We start from the raw sequence: 18,497 nt of genomic DNA, 5'->3' as shown, positions 1-18,497 counted from the left end.
CCATGTTTAAAATATGCACAGACATGTACAGACACGTTTAATGCATAAAGCTGCTAAATACAGTTTATTGATCCTTAACTTAATTTGCTAAGTCATTTTATAGCTCCCTTGGTTTTTTACAGCCCTATGCTCTAAACATTATTAGCAACAAATCTGAAATGACAGTAAAGAAAAACCTTTACAAGCTTGTGGCTATCAGGGGCACTGCCTTAGAGTGGTTCAGGTCCTATTTGTCCAAGATATCCTTCTCTGTTAGGCTTGGTGACTTTGCATCGTCTTCTGCCCCCCTATCCTGTGGAGTTCCCCAAGGTTCTATTTTGGGGCCCATTTTATTTATACCTTCTCCCCCTTGGACTCATTTTTAGAAAACATGGCGTCTCCTACTAACTTTATGCAGGCGACTCCCAAATATATCTACCCCTAAAAAAAAACACCAGCTCTCTGATGCCCCTGGTTGACTGTCGTAATGACATAAAGGCCTGGATGGCGCTACACTTTTTAAATATAAATGAGAGCAAAACGGATTATATTGTTTGTTTTTGAATCGCTTAATGGGCTGGCCCCTCAGTACATCTCCGACCTCCTACAGGTGTACACCCCCTCAAGGGCTTTGAGGTCGGCTGATCAGCTGCGGCTGGTAGTCCCAAAAACAAAGAAAAAGACCAGGGGAGACCGAGCCTTCTCAGCGGTAGCCCGCAGGCTCTGGAACGACCTGCCCCCAATGTCAAATTGTCGCCCACTCTTCAAACTTTTAAGTCCCGCCTAAAGACCCACCGCTTTTCCCTCGCTTTCAAGTCAGTCTGAGCTATGCTCTACCAATTTGTATGGTTTTATTGTCTGTCCATAGCCTTTGTGTGCCTTTTATCTATTATTATGTGTGCCTTTTATCTATTCTTATGTGTGCCTTTTATCTATTCTTATGTGTGCCTTTTATCTATTATTGTAATATTATATTTTGTGATAATGTTATATTCGTTGTGAAGCACTTTGACAAACCCTCTGTTTTTAAAATGTGCTCTAGAAATAAAGTGGATTGGATTGGATTAATGGTGACACATGGCAAAGTAAGGGTTGGTGAATTATGATGAAAACATGGTTGTCACCAGGTGATCCTATCATTTTTGATCTAAGAAAACCTCCTTTTTCAGAGTCTAAAGAGAACGTTATTGTTTGTATTGGATTGTAATATATTAAGAGTGTTTCTGTTGATGTATCCACCACCTACAGCCTGAATAAGCAGGTGGTACTGGGTTATCATGTGTCCTGAAATGTTACATTATAATCGTTCCACTCCTTCTTCCTCCGCGATTATGAAGAAGTGTTAAGAGATGAATCACAGACTACTCATTCTCCCACTCACTTTCACATGCTCTTGGCAGTACTGACTTGTTGCTGCGACATGAAGCGTAAAGGCGGATTGTTATGTTCTAATTAGACTGAACCAAATAACTGGTCATTAACCAGTGAATAAGATACCTCTGATTGATGTACTGGATAGGCATAGTGGGTACACAGTGTGGGTCTACAGTTCTTGTATTCACTATGACTAAAAAGGGACTAACTAATCAGAGGTTTATTCTGACATAATTCATTGTCGAAATGTGTTCTTCCTGTTCTTTTATTAGATTTCCCTAGATAAATATATATATTTTGTTTAGATGAAGAAAGGACATACAGCTACAGTATAATCAAGAGTAGCAACTGCCTCATCATCATGGTGCATGTATACATTGCATGAGCACTATATGTGAATGTCAAAAGAAAAGAAAAAAATATGCTGCAGTAAATTCTATATATTAAAATAGTTATGTGATGCAATACAGTCCACACATGAGCATGTGCTGCACTGCACCCACTGCTAAGTAGGGCATTGAATGTGTTGATACGTTGTTATGGGAATGCATGGCGGCAGGAGATATTAAAATATTAAATGATGCTTAGTCACAAATTCATACCAGATTTTCATACCCTCCATCCCAACCGAGAATTATGTTCATATAACTCATTTGTATTAGCTAAATAACATTTTGGGGGAATGTATGGTGCATTTTACTATGAAATGTCACAAAACCATCACATTTAACTTAGCTGTTTCCTGACTACATTTGTCATTTGTTTTCCATCTAGGAATACAAAACAACACACACACAACAGGAAAACTAAATCAGGTGCTTGGCTGGTAATGTCTTATGTTGAAAACTGCTTCCATTTTGTTCACATTTATTTTTCAATAAAGTATCTGTAGAGGACAAATTCAGCATGACTATGGTAGTACTACATTTGCTTATGTGAGAACTGGGCCGTTGGGTTGAAGAGTGATAATAAAAGGAATGCTTAAAGGATGAGATTTGTCAAAGTCAAGCGCTTTGTGTGACCTCTGCCAACACTAAGCCAACGAAAATGGTCTCATATTAGATCTAAATACTGCTGCAATGTTGACAACAATCATTTGTGCTTATGGCGTAAGGACATGCTGGAGTTAAAAACAAAGCACCTCTCATCCATTGCTTCTGTAGAGCTATAGCTGAGTGAAGGAAGATGCATAATGGGATATCAAACAACTAGATAAACCAAATATACATGTAGGAGGTACAAATATATTTAGAGATACGTGGGTTACAGCATTAGGAAAGGATGGAGGCAGGTAAAGGAAGGTGAACGGAAAGATGGGAGGGCAACAGATTGGTGTCAATCTGTCAGGTACTTTGTTTGCCAGTAAATCAGTTAATTTTGTGGGGGAGGAGGAAGGCAGCACCATTGGGTATTACACAAGTCTTCACAAAAGCGGCCCGATGCTTGAAATCATTTATACTTTTCTGTGTTTGACAAGCTCTGTTGTCATGGAAACAAGTCTTCCAACTCCTCCAAGATCTTAATACCACCAGAGGAAGAAAAGTAGCGATGAAATCTAAATGAAGCAGGAATTTGACTGATGTTACGTGTTGGTTTGCTTTGTTGCTTGCACACAGTGATGTGTTGATGGTTTTATTTATCTTTGGTTACATTATTCTGCATAATATATTTGTAAGCCTATGTATACTTGTGAATATGTGTGATGGATAGGTATGGATTTCCTACCTAGAGGAAAAATGCTTACCCTTTGTCTGTTAACTGTGAGGCCTACTTAGGAATCATTTAGAACACTGGTTAGTTGATTCATTATAACATGACTCCAGAGCTGGTTTTAAATGACTCCATTTGACATGTTGTAACTAATAGACTTGAGGCTTTGAAGTATGTTAATGAACAAAGTCACTGATGTGGAAAGTTCTAACTGGATTAATAGTGATGTAACTCAATTCACTTTAATTTAGTTCACTGTACACAAACACAGGTTTGGCCTCTGTTTGCAGATTCACTTCCAGACACAAACTTGACAATAAAATGGCAAGACATAGTGAAAGACGGTGCAAGGAAGCTAATGTGGGGAAACTAAATTAGAGATTGTATGGTGATTAATGACAAGGTGACTCAAACTATTTCAAGGTAGGGTGACTATCCCTGCTGCCTCAGGCAATAATTCATTTTGATATGCGTATATGCAGGCAAGCAGTCCATATGTGCATTTTTAGAGAATATGGGGAGGATTATGTCTAATTGGTTAACAGGTTTCTGACACAGCAAGGTAAAGCTTATATCATTTTTGATTTAATGCCTATCAGGGTAATCAGTCTAGTTCAAATTAAGTGAAAAGCCATGGATAACAAAATAAATTGCTCCATGCATGGAAAGAAAATAAATAGACCTTTTTAGATCAACTTTATTGTCCCTTTTGGCCAAACGTTGTTCCTGCCTAAGGTGCTATAGGAGTTTTTGTTTATTATCATTACTGACTTTTCTGTCATTCTATGGTTTCCTTTTGTTCGGTTCCGATTGACAACTTGATTGACAACCCTTGAATGAAGCTTCTGGTAATCTGACCAATCTCAAGTCAGTGAGTAAAACATACTTTTCTCAGCCACTGGATTGCAGCCAAGCCACAGATCTCACATCTGTGTGGTGGAGAGTCAGCCATCAGGAAAATGGCTGACTTCCCTCTACGCTTATGCTGCCTTGTTCCAGGTAGAAATGTCCCTCTGACAATGTTTTGACTGAGCAGTAAACCAAACATGACAATCAAAATGTGGGGCAAGGTCAAAAGGACATTGTGAAGTGGGATGCCCGCTCAATCCAAGAGTATTTAATCCTTTATGTGTGACATAAACTCTATTGAGATGCCTGCCTGAATATACCTGCATTCACCTTCTGTCTAAAACACTACGTTCAAGCAGCTTGACTCTTTACGGCCCGAAAGCCAGATCTCTTCTGATTGGTCAATGTGTCTGTGCTCTCTGTGTTTTTGGCATCTGCACCGTCATTGCAGCTGGGGTATGACTATGACTATATTACACTATAATGTCCGGAGGCTGGATAGCGGGCATACAACCACAGGATTTTGGCTAAAAACACTTAATCGATATATAAGATAAGAGATTGTTTAACATTAAATATAATTCTCCTGTATTGAGCTTTGTGCCAGCTTAGTCTTTTTCAAGCATCAGCTTTGTCTATCCCCCCTTATCCAAGTGATTTGTTAATGTTGTCGGGAAACAAATACAACAACTCTAGATTTAAAGAATTGACAAATAAATAATATGCTGATTCACATAAGCTGCAAATGAACACCATTTTGAAAAACAGGTTGGCTGCATGAATATCAGAGAACAGTTTAGTCATAGTTGAGCATCTTTTCAGAGAAGTTCAGATATAAAAACACAAAGGACCATATACTAATACATTAGTAAGGATACCAATATCAGGGTATAATTAGTGAAGTACAGTTTAGTAACCATAATTTGTAAAGACTGTTGATGAATTAAGACAATTTGTGTGTAGGGAGTTGTCAAACAAGTTGTATTCGTTCAACCAGTCCCTGGAGTAAAGCTGTCCTTTTTGGATGTCGATCAACATCTCCACTGTGCTCTGGCTACTTATTTATTCATGCCTTATCAATAACTGAAGCCTCAGGAGGGCCTCACTCAGAAACAAATCTCATTCAGTGTCACTACATCACCTCTGATTTACATAAATGGAGAAATAAATCATGTTGATTGGCGTTTAAGTTAACTGACTGTGCCAACACCACAGCTGTGAGAACTGTACAACACACACACATACAAAAACATGCATGCGTGCGCATACACGGTACATCGCTGCAGTGCCTACAATGTTGTCAGCAAGTAATCATGAATTTATGATCACCCACTGGCACGCAACCAGCATGTGCACGCAAAGCAAACAAATACATGCGGTGACACATACACAGTCTCACTTGTACACACACACACACACACACACACACACACACACACACACACACACACACACACACACACACACACACACACACACACACACACACAAACGCACACACACACACACGGTGTTATTCCTTAATGAGCCGATACATTAAACAGCATCATGGGAAAACTAATAAATACCCAGTCAATCACTTAAAGAGGAGAGGAAGAAGCAAGATAATCTGAGCATTGCTTTCCCTGACAGCTCGGAAACAGAGTGAGAGGGAGGGGAGGAGGGGGGAGGGGAAGTGAGACAGAGCACCATCAGTGGCTGTTTCCTTTTGGTTTTTATATTTTGGACTGCAAATAAATACAAAGCAAACAGTCTTCCACTACAACAAATTGGCTCTAAACTAATCAGCCTCTTAATTGGCACAATGATAAATAAGATAACTCTACCCACTGCTGTGTTTTTAAATTGCCTATTCATCTGCAGGGAAAGCTTTAGGAGAAGAGATTTAGAGCAGCGGCTGTGATTCATAGTCACAATGGCATTTAAACAGTGTTTGCAATGCCGTGCTTGTTCATGTTAATAAGGTTTCTGTGTCACATTTGGACATCTGTGCTGGAAACATGAACCTGATCACATCAGTTGTAACAAGAGAAAACATAGCATTACAGTAGTTGTTTGTTTATCCTAAGTATCCGTACACCATTTGATACATTATGATTCTGTTCGGAAATGAAAACAAAGAGAAGTCAAACTGTGAATAGGTGTCTGCAGGAGGAATGACTAAAGTTAATGTGTGCCATTTAGTTAGGACTCCTGCTGTAAATATAATAAAACAACACATTTTTGTTTTGCACTTTGAAAGTGTTGTTGGCTTCATCTACGTATATGTTAAAAATAATGGCTTTTTGTCTTTCAGATATATGTGAGCTTTATGTAAATGTTTTTGCACAGCTTTATTAGGGTTGAAAGGACCACTATGGAAAGAGCCATAATGCAGAGGTACAAATGGAAACAGTGGTGAATTGAATAGTCCTGTTTAAAGTGTTTTCTATTCTTTCATAGGCTGTGTTTATGATGGAAAACTTATTTGACCTTTGAAGGTTTAATTAATGACCAGTGTGGGCATGAGTGACAGTCCTCCACAACTCCTGCTGTGAATACCCTTAATACAAATACAAATACAAATGTTTATCATTTGTAGAGATTTGATGCACACGGCACTAGTGTTGTCACGATACCAACATTTTGGTTTCGATACCGATACCAAGTCAAGAATTGCGATTCCGATTATTTTTCGATACTTTTCTTAAAGTACCGATACTAATGAAACGGAGGAATCGTAACGTTTTTAACGGCAGGGTATTGCGGTACCTCTCAAGTATCGGTACACCGTGCAACACTACACGGCACACTGGGACTCTCAATTGATTCATATATGCCCATGATGTGTTAAAGTGCTTTGTTGATTCATTCAAAGTTGGCATTATTGAAAATCAAAAATATAAGATGGCTATGCTGGTCTGATTATCATTTCAGTTATGTGGTTTATTAAACTATATTACATTATTTGTGCTTAAAAGGTTATCATTAAGTGTTATATTTATTGTGGAACGGCTTGTGCACATAATTTATTGCACCGTGTTTAACTGTAACCTTTGTGTTATTGTGACTGCATAGTGCTATGTCGGAAATGTTACAATGTAAGACCTTGTAAAAAGGATCACTGTGACTTGGGCAAATCTGTAACATTGTAATCACATTTAGGTAATGAGGTGCCTTTCTGAAGGGACTACAAACCATTGTGTTGTTGTGCCTATCAGCATTCTGCATCTGTTCCTGTCGAGCTGCCTCTCTCAAAACTCTGACATCTGTCTGCCTCACATCATCATGCTGAATGTTTAAAGCACCGTTTACAAGCCCAGCTCTCAAAATAATCAATGTAAATAGGCATATAAAGTTGCAACGAGACAAGTGGAACCAAAGGTGCGTAGTTCCCCTTGCACAGCAACATTGCAAGCAGTGAGACCGTAACCTCTATATAACATGAAAGCATTATTCCTGAGAATACATTGAACATTGCCAGAAACCATGTTATTAAGGTTGCGTTTTCCATATGATATACCACAATAAAGACACATTGTATAAAGGATTTTCTGAGTAAAGGCTGCTCAATGCACTCCTTCATCCTAATAGCACTAGACATATGTACAATGGTTTGATATAATAATAATAATAATAATAATAGCTTCGATTTCTATAGCGCCTTTCAGGGGACCCAAGGTCGCTTATACCATATACCACATAAATCCTTGACTTAGATTATCGCCAAAGGATTAAGATGGCAATAAAACATCCTGATTGTCGGCTATGTATTTTTAATGATTCATTTACAGCGATATTGACATTGTAACATCTTTGAAGAACACGCTCATTCATCTGCTGTCTCAGATGATGCATATTAATCATATGGATGATCTACCTAGTATACTGGGATGTGGCGCTGCTCTGCGTATTCGCGAAAAGCGCGTACATGTGTTTATTCAACTGTGTGTGTGTGCGCATGTATGCACATCCTGCATTCATGTAATCTCATGAAGCAGAACCAGCAGTGATAGCATGAGGGACACACACATGCCCTAGATAGTTGTTCGTATCTAATCTAGGCCATCCTCATTTCCCCTCGACACGTGACGGGCACCGCAGGTAGCTTGCGGTGACACATGAAGATACTCACAACTCACACAAACAGACACCGAGACATTGCAGGAGTAAAAAAACATGCTGGAGACTGCGGAGCTGCAACATTTGGCGTCTGAATTATTTTTTCTGTGAAAGCTCCTTAAGTAATAGGCAAAGGGAGACACTGCCGTCCATGAGAAGAGGAGAGAGAGGGAGAAAGAGAGAGAGAGAGAGAAGGAGAAGAGGAAGAAAGAGTGCGGGGTGAGGTAACTCAAGGACATTGTGCCTGCTGCTGCTGCTGCTGTTCTTTGCTGCTACAGAGCATGCTGCAGACTAGCAAGAGCTTTCCTTTTGGGCGGTATTATGTAAGACCTTAGTGTGACAGGCAGACAGATACACACACTCACATACAGACACTTGCATACACACGCCCAAACACATGTGCACAACACACATAGGTCAGTCAGTGCGCACACACACACACATTGACACACACTTAGATCACAAACGCACACACACTTGTTGGCAAACATTCCGAACACGTAAATCCAAATTCACACTGAGCCTTGTGCTTGAATTTCTACCGCAGCCAGCCACCACTGATTAAAGCTCTTGTTCCCCTCACTGGTGCAGAGACAGAGGAGAATAGAGTGGAACTATCGTACAATGACGTTTGGACTGAATAGGCAATATATCCCGTCTTTGTTTAACATTTAATATCCTTTAAGGGAATAGTTTGATATTTTGGCAAATAGGCTTTCTAGCTTTTTTGCCTAGGATTAGATGAGAAGATTAATACCACTGTGTTATCTCTGTGAGGTTGCCAGGCAACCAGCAGAGACACCAGGAAGACACTGTGCCCGTCCACTCTTCATGAAATTGTTACAGCATGTTGTCCTATTTTCATTTATATTCCATTTGAGTCAAAAAGCTCTTATTTAAAAATTAAATCAGATAATGTCAGAGTGACTTATGAAATAATGGATACTTTTTGTATCTCAGTGATATATTTTTTCAAACCATGCAATATGTTTTAGTATTATGTAACAACATTTTCTATCATTGGGCAACAATAACATTGGTGTAAAAACTGTGAGGTCAAACCCTTACATCATTTCATGCGTTAATTTAATTATGACTCTTATTTAGTTTGTAGTCTTTCTCAACAGCATGCCTGATGTCAAGCCATCATATCTTTCACATTTATTTTCTCCACAACCAGATTTGAAAGCATCTGATGAAGTGCTAATTTCTCAAGCCACAGATGTTTAGAAGTGAGAAGAGCAGACAACTCACCAAAGACAGTCCTGGCAGGGACAGACTCTCTGTTGAGCCAGAAAGACACTTGGGAGAGGATGACTGTCATGATGCAGGGTAGATATGTCTGGATCACAAAGTAACCAATTTTCCTCTTCAGGTGGAAGTGGGTTGTCATCACGACATACTCTCCTGTAGTGGGCAGACAAATGAAGTCAGAAAGAATGCACAGATACATTTTAAAATATATATGTTTAGGACATCTATTGTACTAGGGTTGTTTAAATGTATTGCTGTGCTCAGTTTAAGTATAGAGATATATTGGCATAGTTGTGGGTGTCATTCGTCAGAACAACTCAATACCAAGGCATGATCCATTTCATTAGGCAGTTACACCGGGTCGAACATATAATATGTCAGAGGACCAGCACCGGAGATTTATGTTATGGGTAAGGGTTATAGAAATATGTTGAGGCTTTTGAGGCTTTCAAAAGACGTAAATAACTGGAACAAATACAAAATAGAATGACTTTATACATCAACATTGCTTATTCAATCAAGCTTAGTCTATTATTTGATATTTTATATACTTTATTAATCCTCGTGGGGAAATTGTTTCTCTGCATTTGACCCATCCTAGTGTTAGGAGCAGTGGGCTGCCATTTTGAACAGCGCCCGGGGAGCAGTGTAGGGAATGGTGCCTTGCTCAGGGACACCTCGGTAGCACTTGGTCTTGCCGGGACTTGAACTGGTGACCTTCCAGTTGCCAAGCCAAGTCCCTATCGACTTCGTCACTCGGGAGCTAATAAAGCAAAGCGCAGATTGGGGTCTTGGGCTGTTTTACAGTAAGCATTACTTTCCGCCTGCAGCTAGCGCCACTCCAAACAGGTCACCCATTTTATGCTGTCACTAATTTTTGCCACTATCAATGAAGAAAAGAGGAGATGGAAAAAAGACGTGATGCCCAGTAGGGAAATTATAAATCTAGGGCATGTCATTTGTAAAGCGTCAAACTGATGCCACTGACGTTACAGATGAACTGTTGCAGCTGTCTCGAATGAACAGTTTCAGACCAGTAGTTGGTGCAGTGATTAGTTACTGTGTAAATGTTTATGTAGGGAACGTCTTTCTACTGAGCTTTTTTGACTGGCCAATGCAGTGTTAACATTGAAATAAGGTTAAATCTGTAAACTCAAATGCATTTTTTATTTATTTCACGGTTAATAGTACCATTCTGATCACATTGTTACATAACTAAAACCTACCTGTGCTGGACTGCACCACACCAGAATTCACATGCTGCCCCATCAGATCGTACTGGTTTAATCTGGACCCATCCTCCGCCACCACCACGGATAGGTCGGCCCCTCTGGTCCACACATACACCACCTCTGCTTGAGTGTAGGCATCTGGAAGGAAGAACGGAGCAAAAACCTATACATTATTTTGCTGCCGGTTGTCTGTTGTCACGTGTTGCTAGGGATGCCATTTGAAGAAAGAAAAGGACACATCTAAAGTGCGGTTCTCCACTAAAATCCCCTAGTGCCATTTTACCTCATCTTGTCTTCTCTCATCTCGTCTACTCTACTCTCATCTTAATTCTGCCTGTCTTGTCTCATTTGCTACTTAAGCACATTATTTTCTTTCACCTTGTTAGAGTGTCTGCTAATGTCATCTCCACTGATTTATGTAATACTCCTCAGGTCATGCTGTCTCATATTTTGCTGTCCTTTTTAAAACATTTAAGCATGCGTTGATGTGATGTATTTTCACATCACGTCATGTCGTCCCTCTACTTGTAAGAAAACAAACAAACAACCTCCCAACAGGACAACATGACCTTAAAACAGCAAAGCCAGTCTTTTCTCCCCTCCGGCCACCCAACCTGTCAAAGCTGCAGTGTGGCTCGACCACTGCAGAGGAAAGGATGGCTCCACTGCAGACTGCAGCATACAGAAGAGAGCTCATCACTGAAATATTTAGGGAGTGAGTTCAATTTAAAGGGGGGTTGATGCTAGGTCCTCTCACTCACGCTGTGCAGCTGTCTGAAGAATGGTACAGAGACATTTTGACGTTCACTTTCGCAGTTTTTTTTGCATCCAGCTTTTCTCTCTGTTCTTGTCTGCGGCCTCAATCACTCTATATCTTGTTACGTCTTCTCAACGATGATGCAGGGTAGGGGTAGCTGTCAGCGGTGAGCAGCTGGTGTGATGTTCTGGAAACGTTACAAAGAGTGCTGCCTCGGATAAACACAGGTCTGTGCGCCTGCCAGGGTCTTGCAGGGTCTTTCAGGGCCTGGCAGGGTTGAATGGGGGGGCCAGAGGGGACTTGGCGGACAGTTGCTCTGGGAGAACAGCTGTTACCACACTGTCATCTCGTATCTGGGACTAGTGCAGGCTCACGCTTCCAGTTAGATGAAGTAGTGACAGCGTGTCAGAGAGGCATGTGTCTGTGTGGGGTGCATTTGTATGTAAGGTTGTGTGTGAGTGCAGCGGCCACTTACAGCTGCCAAATTTCAGTGGACAAGCATGGGCATCCATCGGGAAGTCTTCCAGGTGCATGGGACATTCTGCTCTTACTGTAAGCCTAGAGAGATTCATACAGACATGGAAAGTGAATTAGAAAAAACTAAACCGTAGCAAGCAAATAAGAAAAGAACAGCAAAGCCAGTAAGAAAGAAAGAAAGCGACAATGATGTCAAAAGGATGAAGAAGAGGATTGGAAGAATTAGGGCACAAAAATGACAATTCAAATTCAAGCACCACAAACATGTAATATATTACTTATTTATTTTTCTAAATCTCTGCACCAAACAGTTAAACAGCAGCTATACTTTACCCAAACCCACGGAAACGCTCCAGCTCCCTGAGCTGTGGGTTTCTATTTCCTGACAGCTTGAAAAACAGCTCGTCAGGTCACCCGTGACACACTAATCTCCCATCCATCCCTCATCTCGCTCATCTGTGACAGCAATATGGGCTCCGCCTCCACCCCCTCCCCTGCTGGATAAGATGCTAAAACAAATGTTTTACAATCCTTGACTCTGACACCTCACATTAGCATCACCCTGCAGTGTGCGTCAAGGTTTGTGCCGTCTCTGAGGCTTTTATTTACCCGCATTCTGCCGAAGGATACAGAGGTGCCACGACTTGTTCTAAACTCAGCTCAGCTGGTCACACACCTTATCTTCCTGCTCGCAACTGTCCCGTAGAATCCCCAAAGTAATAAATCATGACAGGATAAAACTATTTCATTTTTCCTGGTGAACACTACAATGGAAAAATGACAAATTGTTGTGTATGTATGTGGTGCACAGAACTTCTAAATGGCTGACTATAATCTTAGAACAATACTTAATATAAAATGATATATAAAATAGAGAGAATATACATTTAGAAGACTAATGAATCATCTTTCTGTGAGAAGGACAGTATGCAGCACTATAATAATACTGCCTTTTTTTTACAGATAGAAGCAATCTACCTCAGAACATTTACTCAATGAAAATGTTTAATAAATAGCCTAAAAATAAAGCTGGTCATTCTTTTCATTTTAGTCCTATTAATAAATTACATTTTAAATAACCAAGATTAAAACCAACAGTAAAGCCAGAAAACCCTTTTCCCTCTGTGCCACAAATCTTCTAAAATGTCCAAAAACTATTAAGAACACATCAATAAACATCACCCTTTGACTGGGTGACACATTACTTATTTTCCATGCATATAGGCACTGAAATGTATCATTACTCAATTCCACATACATTGCTCTGGTGCCACAAATACGTAGAAGCACACCACTTGTGTATTTACCCACAGCTGAAAAATGGTGCCTACAGAATGCACTATTTCATTCAGTTTGAGTAATATAAGACTTTCAGCATCAGCTCTAAACCAGATTTTTAAAATCCAGTCAGCCTACCTCATGGTGTACAGCAGAGTTCCTTCCTCTGTAATTCGCAGCAGCTTGTTCGGCATGGTCATATTGTGAGCCACGGACTTCTTGCCGTTGTGGAAGAAGGTATCGGGGGTCCAGATCTTGCTGGCCATCAGGTTGTTGAGACGTAGCACGGCCATGGGGCCTTTGAACTTTAACCTTTCATCCTTCCAGCTCTGTCTGAAGAAGACATCAATAGTGTACTCCTACGGGTGCACAGTAAGGGGTAAAGAATTATAAAAGTCAAGAAGGAAACATAAAACATCCCCCCCAACCCGGTAGCTGTTTTATTTCCACCTCCATCTACTGCTGCTGGCTCAAGATGCTGAGTAACCTTATTTTTCTACTTTTTTTGCAATGTTTCTTTTTCTGATCCTCATGTCACTTTGACTTTCTCATGTTAGTCTTGGCCTTGTTTCCCTGCTGGTAGCTGTCTCTTCGTGTTAAAGCCTTTCACAAATATAGGGAGGTGCATGGTTTCCTGGCTGGTATCTTTTATAAAAGAATGCCTCTAATGTTAAGTATAGTAATTGTTCTCTATTTTTATTTAGTTATATGTTTGGTTGCTTTTTCTATTAAATGTTGACACAATTGTGACACAATTATGGTCAGTGTAATGGCATGTATGCAAATGGGGCATTGTTTGGAAGTGCCAAACATGATCATTGTTAGCATTTGTCTTTAGGGAAACTTCTTCGCTTAGTAATCTAAATAATAATGGACACAAAAAGGAAGCACTGGACAACAAAATTAGGAAGACATTTCATTTTGAAGGCAGCTAATGACTATAGCTGAGAGCAGATTCTAATGGTTCCACATGACTGCCCGGCACAGTAAAGAGAGGCTGTAAAAATTACAGCGCAGCCTGTTTTTCTTTTGTTCTCTTATTCCCCCATTCCACTTGGCCCACGTAAGATAATTAGTGTGAGCTGAAACAGAGCTTTGAGGTGATATAGGGGGATAGGGAAAGGCTGGAGATGGAGAAATTGTTCTTCGGCTTTCCATCTGGCCTTATAACACAGCAGAAAAACAGTCCTGGCCCGCATGTCAGCCACTGCAATTAACTGAGATTATGTCAAATAGAGTACCACACTTTACGTGCAGATAACAGAAGTCCTTTCTTTTTTTAAAGCGGTAAAGGAGAGGCAGTGAGACATTTGGATGAGATTAATTGGTTTCCAGTGCAGAGAGTAAAGATCAGATCATGCTCATGTTGGAGCGGCCCACAGCTTTTTTTTAAGGTAGCATACTGAAGAAGACTAAGCAAAACATAAATATGATGACTCAATATTTTTAGGTAGCATTTTATTTCAATATGGAATCGTAGCTTATTATTTGTATTGCCATCTACTGCCAAATCATCTCACTATTCTGTAATGACTAGAACAATCCATTTGGAATATGATAACAGCTTGAATTTAAAAAAGAAAGGCAATACATAACATATTGGTTGTGCTATGTTTGCCCTGTAATTATATTTTGCCCTTTAATTACTTTTACATTACAGCACATTCAGTTCTTCAATTGTAATATATTGTTAGTTAGCTCTGTATTTTTTAGTAGAGACAGATCAGCATATGTGTAGACCCGAACATTATTAGTATTATTATTATTTATCTTTTACATTAAACTTTTTTTAAAACTTGTTTAGGGTCAAATTTTAAAGCATATATCAACACATAAAAGTCACATGCAGTCGTATTAACGAGACGGGGTGGCATTTATGTAGAGCTGGGTTACGAACCATGCACAAGGAAATATATTTCACACATGTAACAGTTTTATTAACAAATCAGGAGTTAATGGAATCAATCATCAAATGAATACTTATTTGACAGTTTACACAACAGTCTGCCTGGAGAGTTTATAAGACAGGGGTGAGGGTGGAGGAACAGGGAAAGGGGGCAACTGGTGACATTTAAAGAAGCAAAAAGAGTCTTACCATCTCATGATCCGAAACTGGCCCAATACTAGTCACGAAAATGTCAGTCTTGACTTCAGTTACACGCTCTGTTGAAGCAGGAAATTGCCAGAGTGAGTGACTATCAGTGGCATTCATTAGCCCCTAACTACCTGTTAATACAAGCCTACCTGGCTGTAGCCTCTGATCCATTCAACATTATGTAACACATTTACACACACATAAATTGGAAAAATATAAACACACCACAATAAAAACGTCCATTTTGTAGATCGATAACCATTTCTGCTGGTATTGGTTTCAGTGTCAGCTCCATTACCGGGCCAGTGGTTCAATCCCTTCATAAATGTGCACATTGCTCTGTTACTGAATATATACCACTCTGGTCCCATAATACTGATAACCAAAATGGGTCTACTGGGGATTCAATTGGAGTTGGTGGCAGAGGCGATGCATGGGTTAGGGTTGGTTTCTTGCGATTCTGAAACTAAAATACGACAGCATGATTTATGAATGATACCTATCATAAACCATAATTTCTTCCCCTCAGCTGCTGAACTTTTAGCAGGCTTGGTTTTATTCGCCTGTCGGTTTGATGCCTGCTACATCACACAGTCCTCGGTGTCCTTCACACACCAATTCTCACATTATCTCTCCTCTTTTTTCCCTTTTACTCTGTTCTTTCCTATTCTCTATTTTTCTCATGTTCCATTATCTGGATCTGTCTCAGTCTCCCTGACATTTTGTTTCTCTCTCTTACAATGGTCAGTTGACAATAGAGTGAAGAGCAGCCCACACGATAAAATGTCATTCACTGTGTTATATTAGAAGTCCTGGCTTTATGGCAATTCACTGTTTTACAAAAGCTGCAGTTGAAGAATAAGTCCCCGGTTATTTTTTTCAATTATAACACACACAATCTGACAGTCAAAGCAAACCCACCTCCACAAGATGTAGTCATGTGGATATTTCTATTTGTAGTCATGTGAAAATAAAGCTATTTGTAGAGGTTTTTTCCAATGACATTTGAAAAAAAAGAAAAATATTCAAACAGTCACTGTGAGGGAACAAAGGGTTTACTGACCTCCCAGTCCTGGCCTGAGGCGATTGTCATAGCCATCCAGAAGGCTGTCTAAGATCTTGGTGAACACTGTAGTGTTATCTTTCTGTTCATCTGTCATGCCGTTCGTCCCAGAGCTGGCAAAGCAAAGAATAAGATTTAAAGTCGTCACAGCTAGAGTCCAAAACCACATTCAAAACTTCCAAAAGAGTAAGAACAAACTCTGAATATGAATCATACTGTATATCAAGACAAAACAGAAAGATCCCTGCTTTGTAGTTAGCAGGACAGCTCTGTTGAAAAAATTGACAAAATTGCCGCATTTTACTGTTGTTGCCAAAGGGCAGATAATCCTGTATTATCCCTTCGGAAAGTGTGACGAGTGTTAAAGTTATTTTCATCCAAATGTGAAAATGGGCATGCAAGCACACATGAGCGTGCAGTGCACCCACGCGCAGACACAATCTCACAGAGAGAATAGAGAAATCATAATACATTATTTATACCATAATATGGTCTTTCAGACTACAAAGGCCTTGCTGAATGTGCTTTATGAACAACATGAAACAAAATGCTAAGAGCAATGCCGAAAACAGTGACAATCAGTAATTGCAAGAGCAGAGTTTGAAGCATCTCCCCGCATAAATATTTCAACGCACTCATAATCAGGAATATGGCCCCTAATTACATTGTATAAAGGCAGGATACGACAGGAAAGTGTGTGTGTGTTCTCACACCCGAATAAAGAAATGCATAGGCTTAGGGTCTACGCACAAGCTTTGGTACATACCATGCATATGTTTGCATGTGGGTGAGGGCTGATAATAATCAGATGAAAGTCTCTCACTAGGCATTGTATGCCTCTAAGGAATCATCCTCTCCCTCTTTTCATGCCAATAGCATTTGGTTTGATTGCATCCTAAATAAACAGAAAGTGTTTGGAAACAAGCTCTGCAAGCGTAACTGCTCCAAGGAGAGGGAGAGGTCATCACGATTATTTAGCAGGGACCTGCAACGGGAGGGTTGGAAAAGTAGGAGGGATGGAAAGTGGCTTCTGGAGAAACATGTGAGTAAAGCTCCAAAGAAAGACAAAGAAAATAAAAAAAGATTGGAGATAAAAAAGATGGATGTGAGGCGGATAAAAGGAAGAAGAGCGAGGTTGGGAAAAGGTTAGGAAATTAAAGTGTAAACAGTTCATGTTCAAAGCTGTTGGATTGGACATGAGCCGCTAAACATTTTGCTTTCTAAATAAGGCTGCCACATCCGCATCACACGCGGATTTGTATAAAAATGGTTAATGTGTTTCTCTCAGCAACCGATTTTGCTCAATTTGCAAGCGTCCTTCCATCTGCCAAAAAAAGGCAACTATCTGAGCCAGCATTTAAACTGTGGAAACTGCAATGAGCAATTTTGTTTAACGTCAGTCTTGAAGGTAACAGCTTTGAAATATTCACATTCAAAACAATAACTGGTCTGTTTTGTTTTGTTTGGTCTTGGTAGCCAATGATGTATATACAAAAACATAACTTGCATCCATTGACAGGCTAAAATAAAACACAATCTCCTCTTCCCTTCCTTATTGTAATTTTCCCCTATGTGGGACAAAAAAGGAATTCTGATTCTGATTATTATTCATACTTTTCATATTCATTAAGGCAATTTTAATTTGCCCTATATCAGAACAAAACACCAAAGCAGTTTTTGGTCCACTCCAAGGGTTACAGTCCTTTTGTAATTCTCTCCACCAACCGAGAAAAAAAGTCAGGATGTCCTGTATTTCTTTCAAGTTCAACAATAATTAAAACGTACTTAAATACACGAAAATACAAGGAAAACAAATCAAAGTAAAAAAAAGTGATTAATAATCAGTGGAAAAAACACTTTTTATAAGGTTTACTCTTTGACCTTGCAGTCTTTGAATGAAAGGCTGCTGTTTTTTTCATTGGTTTAAGGTACTGACAAGTCATAATCTATAGTAGAAAGCAACCATTTTACACATTAGGAACTGATGGAATAACACATGGCTTTATTTCACAGTGTAAATGGGAAATACAGGTGGTTGGGGGTTGTATGTCAAGAAAAAGAAAAGAAAGCAGAGAGGAAAGGTGATGTGGAAGAATACACATGTTTATCAGCCAGGGGCCACTTCCTCATAAAACATTGTACACCATCCCCATCTACAGGTCATCTGAACAGCAACAGTGCCGTTCACACTCACTTTGCCAATGTCTCTCTTTCACTCTCTCCCCTTTTCTCCATTTTACTGTACATCTCTCTCTCTCTTCCTCCCTCTCAGTCCCCTTCGCTCTCGTCACTCGGATATCTAATTATAAGGCAATTTCTTTCGTTGGC

The 18,497-nt window shown here is 39.8% G+C and overlaps 1 protein-coding gene across 6 annotated transcripts in view; it reads right to left on the bottom strand.

Annotated features, from left to right (window-relative positions):
• gabra1 (gamma-aminobutyric acid type A receptor subunit alpha1) overlaps positions 1-18,497 on the bottom strand; it is a 29,598-nt gene that overhangs the window by 6,336 nt on the left and 4,765 nt on the right. For all 6 annotated transcript variants that reach the window (XM_034206580.1, XM_034206584.1, XM_034206583.1 and 3 more), the window contains exons 3-8: positions 16,170-16,282; positions 15,107-15,174; positions 13,150-13,370; positions 11,732-11,814; positions 10,494-10,637; positions 9,268-9,420 (exon numbers count right to left, since the gene is read on the bottom strand). In XM_034206580.1, the coding sequence (XP_034062471.1) occupies positions 9,268-9,420; positions 10,494-10,637; positions 11,732-11,814; positions 13,150-13,370; positions 15,107-15,174; positions 16,170-16,282 (782 nt within the window). The remainder of the gene's footprint in view (positions 1-9,267; positions 9,421-10,493; positions 10,638-11,731; positions 11,815-13,149; positions 13,371-15,106; positions 15,175-16,169; positions 16,283-18,497) is intronic.

Source organism: Gymnodraco acuticeps, unplaced genomic scaffold (genome assembly GCF_902827175.1).
Source record: "Gymnodraco acuticeps unplaced genomic scaffold, fGymAcu1.1, whole genome shotgun sequence".
Classification (NCBI taxonomy): domain Eukaryota; kingdom Metazoa; phylum Chordata; class Actinopteri; order Perciformes; family Bathydraconidae; genus Gymnodraco; species Gymnodraco acuticeps.
The sequence above is the reverse complement of the archived record's forward strand: the minus strand, read 5'-3'. Positions and strand labels throughout refer to the sequence as shown.